General features: G+C 41.9%; 1 protein-coding gene across 1 annotated transcript in view; it reads right to left on the reverse strand.

The window, feature by feature from the left end:
* SPON1 (spondin 1) overlaps positions 1-10,230 on the reverse strand; it is a 163,565-nt gene that overhangs the window by 4,044 nt on the left and 149,291 nt on the right. The window contains 8 exon segments of the mRNA XM_015863517.2: positions 266-529; positions 2,729-2,893; positions 3,770-3,937; positions 4,047-4,217; positions 4,559-4,741; positions 5,198-5,273; positions 5,644-5,784; positions 5,954-6,155. Of these exon segments, the coding sequence (XP_015719003.2) occupies positions 266-529; positions 2,729-2,893; positions 3,770-3,937; positions 4,047-4,217; positions 4,559-4,741; positions 5,198-5,273; positions 5,644-5,784; positions 5,954-6,155 (1,370 nt within the window).

Consider the following 10,230-nt stretch of genomic DNA (forward strand, 5'->3'; position numbering starts at 1 on the left):
TTAACTTGATAATTACAGAGATCACACGTGGGTAGAAGCGAGCCTTTCTCCATTATACCCTAAACACACGTTGAACTTTTCTGATCACAACCGAACACTGAAACGGCTGTACTTTATTTTGTTGGTAAAACTTACCCTGAACACTGTAACGCTTGTAACACTGACAAAAGTTACCAGAGCAATAAGAGGAGGAGCTGCTCACAAATCCTTCATTGTCATACAGAAGGTCCGATGTGAGCGTATTCGCCAGTGCTTTCGCACTCACCTGGATATTGCTCATTATCGATGTTTTTTTTAGCTTGTTCGCTTCTTCGTTTCTCCCGGGCTTCTTTCCAGCGCCTTTTTTCCATTCCTGGGCCTCTCAGGCATTTCCTTACTCGACATTTTGTACGTTGAACAGTTTCTGGGCATGCCGTTCCTCCAAATTGTGGTTCTATTTTTATCATTCTTGTTCTGATCATGTGGCCCTTTCCACACGAAGTATTGCATTCGGACCACTGGGACCACTCAGTCAGCTCACAGTCAATGGCTGCAAAGAATAAGAAATGTTACGTGGAATCTGTGTTGTCTGGCAACCTAAGCATAAGTTCAAAAAGAAATAAACACTCCTGGTGAGTATCTGCAACCTAAATACACAAATTAGAATTAAACCTCCACTCTTCTGCAAGATTTTCTGAGGCTGAACATTAAGATGGTCTGAATTCATTTCTAACAGAAATATTACGTGACTCTTTTCCCCGGTTTCTTTTTCAAGAGCGGGGCTGGCAGATCACTTACCTGACAACAAACATAAATCATTTTCCTGTGCCTTCTTCAATTTTTCATCCTACACATTAATATTAAAAGCTGTTTGAAATCAAGTAATACTTACAAACTGTGTGACACCTGAAACCTAACCCTTTCTTTAACTGGCATATGTAAAGCTTTAAGTGGTCTATTCTACATAAAACAGAAGAAAAACACAACAAAACAAGAAAAACATTGGAGGAGCTTTTTTTTAAAGCCAAAAGGAAAGAAAGTAACTTCCGTATTATTTTTTTCAATAGCAGCAAATGATGCCAGAACCATTAAGTCTACGTCTTATAAGTTTTCATCTTTTCAGTACTCCCTAAAGCTCACAGCCCTAGTAAGTGATAACCTAAATGATATTTCATGTTATTTAATAAGAGCTGAATTAACAAATTGCAGTAGAAAAGCCTTTTCTAGCCAATATTTTTTGAGAAAAATAATCTAGTTAGGTATAAAGCCTTAGAAACCAGCTGGCAACAGGGCATGAAAAGCAATCGGATCCTGTTCATTTAGCTATGCCTCAGGCTATCACTCTTCACAAAGACAGCAAAGAATCAGAAGTCTACACCACCCATGAAGGGAGAGGTTTTCGTTGAGAAGGGTCTAAGACCATTGCTGCTGTTTCCATGCCGTGTGCTGGCCTACATGACATTTCCAGATTGCAAAGGGATGCAGATTATTAAGAAGGGTGTGGTACAGGTGAGAGCTATATCAAAGATGGAGCCTTTCTCTTGTTCATTTTGTGAAGCAAAAGAATCTTGTGAGTGATACTGAATTTTTATTCCCTTCCTGCCTCACATTCTGCATTTGAGTAAAAAAACTAGGTCTGACTTACAATTAATTCTGACTTGTTTGCTATCGGGAAGTGCGCAAACTGTTGCCTGAAGTTATGGTATTATGTTCAATATGGAATAATTATATACCTAAAGCAATATTGCTCATCACCATAGGACTAAGTAAGGCAACATGAGGACATAGACATTATATAGCTCTTAATAACCAAGAGTACACAATAAGAAATAAAGTGCCCCTGTGGGTTGACTTAGGAGTATTACAGATGGGAAAGCAAGAATCAGAGCAGAAAAATGCAAAACTATTTGCTTACAGAGTTCAAGGAGGTAACGACTGCTCTTATCAACTCCTGACCCACCCTCTGTAGAATCCAAAAGCAGTCTATACAGCACTGTAGGTTACAGAGTGCATTCCCACAGCTAGACAGAGTATTCCAGATGTGGCCTTACCAAGGCAGGGTAGAGGAGAGCGATCACCTCCCTCACCTGCTGGCCACGCTCTTTTCGATACACCTAAGGATACCGTTTAATTTTTTGGCCAAAAGGGCATGCTGGTAGCTAATGGACAACCTGTTGTACACTAGGTTGTCTAAGTTCTTCTCTGCAGAGCTCGACTCCAGCAGGTCAGCCCCTAACCTGTGCTGATGCATGTGGTTATTCCTACCCAAGTGAAGGATTCTACACATGCTCTTTTTAAACCTCAACAGGTCCCTCTCTGCTCAACTCTTCAGTCCACCCGGGCCTCATTGCGCAGCAGCACAGCCTTCTGAAGTGTCAGCCACTCCTCCCAGCTTTGTATCACCAGTAAACTTGCTGAGTCAGGACTCTATCCCGTAATCCACATAAGCGATGAAGATGTTGAACAAGACCTGACCCAGCAGCAACCCCTGGGGAACACCACTACAACTACAAGTAGGCTGTGCCACTGATCACAACTCTCAGAGCTCTGCCAATCAGCCAGTTCTCAATCAGCCTCACTGTCCACTCCATCCACCTTGTACTCCCTAAGCTTCAATTTAAAGAATATTAAGTAAGTTATAATATTAAAGAAAAATGAAAAAAGATGCTAACAAATAACAATAGACTTGTGACCCAAGACTCCCATACATAAAATTGGTTTTCCTTTCCCCAAAGGTTTCCACACTTACGGCATTCAGGTAACATGCATTTCTCTGCTTGCTCCAGTTCCTCATTGCAGTCTCCAAGCTCAGCTGCAGATTTCAGCATCCTTTGCCGGGTTCGCATTCCCTTCCCACATGTTACGCTGCAGTCGCTCCATTCAGACCACGGGGATAGAAGGCAGGGAATAGTATCTGATACGGATTAAAAAAGGTAATGAGCACTTGTTGTGGGTAATGTACGAAGCTATGCATTCTGAAAATAACACAGGTGGAAAACATACTTTTATCTGCCTTCCACCACCTATACTTTGTTGTCACTTCGGACAAAACGAGTCACAAGCAGAATGATGCTTTTTACAGAAGTTCAAGGAGAAAAAATTAAAAGGCTCGCCTGTTTTAATCGCTTTTCTTTACTATGCTTTTCTATATCTTATTCATCTCTGTACAGTTTCAATACTATCAAAGGATAAACAGCAAACAGTATGTTTCAATAATGATTCCTGTAAAAAACATGCATTGTTTTTGTACCCAGAACTGGAAGTCATGCTGATCTCATGTGAGATGGGATATTTAGACATTTATCTTAATTTCATTTTGTTGTTGTTGAAAATCTTAGCATTTCCTAAAAAAAACCAAACCAACCAAACCCTAACAGAGCACTCAGAGACAGGATAAGGATGAGGATGACTGGTTGAACAAAAGGTGAACATCAATTCCTGGACTGCTCACAGGCTAAAAGAAAAGGGCATGGTATTATTCTTGCCTTATGATTAAATACACCTCATATCCCATAACATTAGAGTTGATAATGTATGTATGGCTTGTGAGTAGGCACACTGCTGTATGGATAATACAGTAATCGCATACCACTGAAAATGTTTTACCTTTACTCAGGTTCTGTTAGTTAAAGAGGTACATAATACACATTCTGTAAGGGAACCAATCTTGAGGAGAACCAGAAAAATCAATGCTGTTTGTGCTTGGGCTATGTTCTGTGGTGTGATGGAGCAGCATGTCAGAAATGATATCTCTCTTTGTAGCAGAGGAGATGAATTCACAGACACTTACGGCACTCGGGCATCATGCATTTCTCTGCCTCTGTAGTTTCTGCCTTGCACATAGATCCGTCAGCAGGAGTCATCTTGATCATTCTGTGTCTTCTTTTCATTCCTGTGCCACAACTAGCGCTGCATTCATCCCACTCTCCCCATTCGGTGACAAGGCAGCTGCTAGGGGCTACACAAAATGGAGAGAGAAGGTCCTTTGGTAGTAGAGCTCATAAGAAAAACTGTTTCAGGCAGCTCTTCTATCGACTGGATTTTACAAAGCAAAATGAAATACTTACAACATTCCTCATTTACAATACATTTCTCAGTTTCCTCAGTAGGCACTTTGCACATAGAGCCATCTTCTGGGAATTGTTTTACATATCTCTCTCTAGATCGCGTTCCCATTCCACAGGAAACACTACAGGGGGACCATGTAATCCAGTCAGACATCATGCAAGTGGAACCATCTAAAATACAGAGGACCATTTCAATTGCTAATATTTACACAATTACCTGCCCACCCTCCAATAAGTCTGCAGCTGCCCATTTATGTGCAGTGGCACTTTTATGATACTTCTCACATCCTGTCTTCTCTGTTGCTTACTTTACTCCTTTATGCTTCTCAGCACCCGCTCAGCTGAACTGCAAAATTTGCCACAGACCATTTGGATTTGTATTCTGCTGCAGTTCTTCTTCTTTTTGCTAATACCCAGATCATACAGCAAATAATATCTTCTAAGAACTTTAAGAGAAAAATAAGAGTGTCCCTACGCAGTGTTCTTCTCCTCTACCCTTTCTGCTTGATTACCTTCATCACTGCAGCCCGGACCCATGCACGGCTGAAAATCTTGTGTATCAGGACAGGGCACGCTGAGGTCCAGCTGAGCTTTAAGCATTCTCTGCCTCATCCTCTTGCCCTTCTCACAGGTAGAGGAGCTGCAGGCTGACCAGGGAGACCAGTTGGAATATATGCAGGTCTCAGGGGTATCATCTAAAAACAAGAAAAGGCAGAAAACATTAACGGTACGCTTTCTTCCATCCGCCTCTCTTTATACTTGACTAGTCATTACTTTAGATGCTAATACAAAACATTATTTCTTTCTGCACTCTAAACTGCTCAATTTCAACTCCAAAAAACATGACAAATTTGATTTGAAAAACAAGCAAACAAACAAAAACCCCAACACCCACTTTATGTTGAGCCCCCTGAAGGTTATCTTTTATTGCTTTTATTGTTATTGCCATCTGCCAGCTACACATGCAGTACCTCTTCTGTATAAGTGGAGGCTAGTAGCACATACATACCAGAAAGGATGAAAATCTAAGACAGTTTCTGACTAATAAGCGGAACTTATTTCTGCTCCTAAGTCGGTTTCTTACTATATATAAAAACGACAGGGGAAAACAAAACAAAATATTGTCCAGCACAAACTAATTCAAAAAGTACCTTCTTCTTTTTCTTCTGGTGCTAGATCTGCCACAATATCATCTATGTTATCAGGTACGATGTTGCACTGTTCACCCTGCAAAGGAAGAAATGATTGTGGAGGTTGGATATAGGAGTGTGTACGTGCAGACGGGTTGAGACAGCCCAATGAGAGGCACTGCTGGAGCTACAGCGGTAGCGAGAGGAAACGCTGAATTACTCATTAGATCATACTTCTTTCTTTTCTATTAATAATAATATTGATAATCTGCAACTAAGCAGATGCAGTAATTATTGGAAGTAAGACAAGGAAGCAGTTTTAAATGCAAGAAAGTCATTCTCTACCATTATATTTGTTGGAGGTAGATTAGGGAGCAGAGATTTGTTGGCAGGAAGAAGGAAAAATGTTGCCTTATAAAGTGTGGTTTTTGCTTGCTTAAGGATTCTACGTACAAAATACAGTGTACCTTGCGTGCAATTCTTTCAATAACAACTCTGGCTACCAGCTTGATAGATCCTCCTTCAGGATCATAAAATGGACTCTGAGGGTGATCTAAGCTTGTAAGTGGTCTGATCTTCTCTTGAGGAACGGTAGGTTTGTTGGGTGACTGCAGACAGAAGAAAGGAGACATAAAGATGGCTTAAAACAAAACGAGCAGAGTAGTATAAAGGCACATATGCTGTGACTGTGGATTAAATAGCTTTCATTCCTCACTGACTTTAGGTAAATTTAAGTAAATCAGCTTGGGTGAAATCCATTACAAATAGTCCAAGTACCTCATAGGTAACACCGCTGTCTGTGCCGGCATCCCAGGGGATTAAATCCTGCACGACTTTCTGAACCCAGCCACAGTCCTTGGTGCAGAGATCCTCAGCGGACAGGCCCACATTCCAGTCAGGACTGGGCCCCAGCATGGTGAGGAAAGACATCAGGTGCCGGTGGCGATCAACAGAAAACTCAGCAGAGGGAGCAGCTCTCCTACAAATTGAACACACAAAGGCTTTTAGCAACCGTGTTCAAGTTTTCTGTTAGAGAGCGAGGAAACTGATGCATCGTAATGTGAAACACTGGCGTGACGCTGTGCACAGAGGTGAGAGGCAGGACAGGGGCAGGACTGCTGCTCCGCACGCTATTTTCACTCTCTGTGTGCCATCTGAGATGCAGCCTCGACGTCGAGGCAGGAGGCGTGCAGCTTAGTGGGGGGGAGCGAGCAGCGGAAAGCTGCAGCAATACTCATGTCTCAGTCAGAGAATAATTTAAGCAAATCACCTGTCAGGACACAGACAAAATAAAATGAAAGAGAATAAAAAGAGCACAAATTCCAGTGTCCAAAAGTGCCTGGAAATGTATGTGTGTGTGAAAAAGCACTGATCGGTGCTGTTTTAGTGCTCATGTGAGAGTAAGTGAGAGATTGATGGCTGCTGCCAGTCCCGGAGAGTTCAGCCAAGACTTTGGCAGGTCCTTGCCAGGGTGTGTGAAAGCACCGCTATTCATCTGGCCTTTGTCTGCCGTTCTCTTGGGAAGAACTGGTGATGAAACATGCAGTGCTCTGCCATGCTGGGGAGCAACTACCACATTCCTACGCACGGGGAAATTACAATTAGGCCCGAACTGGAGTTTTCTGTTTAACAGCTGAAAAGCCGCAACTCTTAGTGGCATCTTTCCCATGAACAGCAATGAATGCTGACTTATTCAATATACAATTTTGGCAATCTCGTGCTACCAAACATTTGCCCAACGTCAGTGTAAGTTTTCTTCAGCTGCAGGACTTGGATTGATAAAGCCAGGTTGTTTTTTTCCTCTTTTCCAGTATTATGTCCCCAAAATACTGCCTTATGAGCAACTAAAGTTCACATATTCTTTATGTACGTTTGCTGGTTTTCTCTTTCTGTGTTACTCGTCTTAATGGGTTGGGTACCTGCACGTACACAGTGCACGTACCCTGTTCACCTGCCCCACTGAGTTTGTTTTCCTTATAAACACTCACCTCACTGCCAAAATGGGGCATTTTTGTGCCTTTATTCTGGCTCACGCTGCTCTCAGTACATTAAGACAAACAAACACGCAAACAAAACCAAACGGCCCAAGGACAGTGTTCCCGAATAGACTTCGTGCAGTTTCAAATATTTAAATTAGAGAACCCAGTTCCCTTTCCAGAGAGAAGCTGCATAAGAAGGCAGTTATTAATAGGTAAAATGTTTGGGGCACTTCTGTTCTGAGGTCTTTAGAAATTGTTTCTTACTGTGTAAAATGCCTTATACTGAATTGAAGACACTGAGTAGAAGAGTTTCTAAGTGTCTGATGACATTAATTCTCCCTTTCCCAGAAAGAAATGCAAATGACTTTTTTTCCCCCGTGACAGACAAATCTGATTTCAACGGAACAATTTCTCTACAGTAAAGTAATAAAATAATGAATAAAGGTATCAGATGCTCTCTCAGTCAATACAGTGTTCTGATATATTTGCCAAGTACATAGCGACTGTTCCTGACTTCAATGAACAACGGGACTGACTTACTAGCTTTACTCTATGGGGTTCAAAGACCTTCTGAAAGGACACAGAAAGAGTCTAAACCATACAGAAATAACACTGAATACAGCGAACGATTAGCTGAGTATTTGTATGCCTCGAGGTTATGGCCTAACACAGGATAGACACCCAGATCAGCTCTTTCAGAGGAAAAGCCAGAACAGTGTCCCGACACTACATCTCACTGCACTGTGCAGGTGCACTCTCTGAACAACAGGAGGGGCAGACACACTCCTACAGGTTGAAGGCAAATAATCATAAATCACAGGAAGCCTACTTTGGACACACTGTAATGAAAATCTTTCATCACATGCTATCCCTGCATTAGACACGGGACAATTAAGTCTTCAAATGCTTTCTTAAGAAAGTAAATATTAATTATGCTGGTAACATCATTAAACATGGCACGTTCAAGTCTAATTGCATCAGTATTTTGAAACTGTGTGGATGTGTAAAAGACTTCAGTAGGAGACGCTTTGCCTAAAGACTTGGTACGCATTATGTCACGCCAGCAATCCTGAGCCTCCAGTAACTATTCAGCTTGAGAGCACTGTGCAAAACTGGTTCCTTCTTCAGGACAGCTTGGGTCAGGGACATTGTGTGCTATTTTATCCCATGACTGCTTAAAACAGTAACGTAAAAATTGCACAGAGGCCCCTTTTCTCCTTATTCTTCCTCCACTCATGCGCAGGTGTGTGCATGCTGTCTGCAGTGCAATGTGACATTCTAGGTGGGACATAAAAATTGTTTTGATAGGCAGGCAAAAAAAGTATGTATTATCATAAAATATCCTTGTTGGGCTTCCTACTTCATTCCAGCAACTGCTTTCTGCACAGATACTTGTAAGCGGTATGCCTTGCATTTGAACAAGACCTGTACAACACTGGCATGCGTGGTTTTGCAGCCTTTCTTGAATTGCTCTAATTAAGGAAAGGAAATGGGCTGTCCTAAGGTGCTGTCTAATTTTAATTAAGTTGTCATATGTGCCAAGTTGCATGTTTGACAATGTCCACAAGAACTCAACCGAGTTCAATTTGCTTTAAGAGACAAACATCACTTTTCCCTACACACATACATGCATAAAAACAGGTGACTGTGAGTTGCACAGCAAATCCTAAACATCTGAGTAAGCTCTAGGTGACAACCCTCAGAACCCCACAGAGCTGGGATTGCTGCTTGTGTTGCTTGAAGCTGGCAGTACTTTTCCACTGTGAGCCTGATCAGCCTGCTGACAATTCCTGTCACATAATGCAGAGTGAAGCAAAGTACTAGAGAGTGTCCTGCATCCTAATTTCCAACCTCCCAGCCCCCACCCCCCCACCCATTCCCCAATTTTCTTTATTTTTATTCTGTTTTTTCTTTGTTAACATGATCTGGATCCCCAGCTATAGGGATGACACAAACAGCATCACAAGAAAATGCTCCTTTCTCATTTTTTTTAAAAGGTTAAAAGAGCAAAAACATGACTTTGCTTTGCTAGGTTGTCTTCCCTAAGTGAAAAATCCAGTTGCTGATGCTATCGCTGCTGGGAGCTGGAGGGTTAAGAAGGCTTTTGACAAAGCAGTGGAAAAATCAACTTGCTGCAAGACATATTTTTGAGTGTTGAATCAATACTGATGCGTTCTACTGCTATCCCTGTGAAGTGTAACAGAGCACAACTAAGGAAGATTGTGGAGAGCAAATGAAAAGAAATAGTGAAAGGAAAATTTTTCAGAATAGAACTTTTTGAGGCTCATCTTGGTTTACTGTTTGATTTGCATACAAAGGAAAAGCATAAAAATAAAAGACAGCCCAAGCACGCACACTCTGTAACACTAAGTGGCTCAACAAATAGGACCACCTACAGGGCTGACTTGGTACCATCAGAGTTGATTTTACTGCCGCTGCCCTACGTGCACACAGGAGGAGCCTGTCCCCAGCTGGGCAATGCTGGAGGTGCCTCTCAGTGTGCTGTGTGCCTACACACTGTGGTGCTAGGCCAGCTCCAGGCGGAGCTGGCAATAGGGCACCTGGTGTCCTGAGCCTGGAGAACAGCACAGGTGATGGAGGAGTTCAGCCTCCCTCTCGTCCCTGGTACACCTTGGGGAAAGTAAAGTACAGTGCAAAGAACAGTCAACAAATTTGACTGACATCCCCATAGAAAGGTTGAAACACATTTTAATGCCAAGCTGTTATTGTCTCTGAGTGCCACATCAGAGGCGGTGACAGTAAGAGTCTATTTTTCTTTGTGAACAGTAAAGAAACCTGTCACAAATTTTGAGCCATTTGTCTTTTTGCTTTGTAAAAAATACAGAACCCAAAAACATCCTCTTACTTTGTCATGCATCAGCTCTTAAAATGAAAATAGTGCCTATAACCAGCTAAAGAACACGGATACGTGCAACTGAGTAAGGGATTACTTCATTACTAGTGACATTAAAGCCACTAATCAGAACAAATGCTGCTGTAAATTAACATTAGCCAGAACATTTTGAAAGCATTACAAAAGCAACGGGCTTCACACAGAAGGTTCTTTCAGCTTTT

The sequence above is a fragment of the Coturnix japonica genome, chromosome 5 (genome assembly GCF_001577835.2).
Source record: "Coturnix japonica isolate 7356 chromosome 5, Coturnix japonica 2.1, whole genome shotgun sequence".
Classification (NCBI taxonomy): Eukaryota; Metazoa; Chordata; class Aves; order Galliformes; family Phasianidae; genus Coturnix; species Coturnix japonica.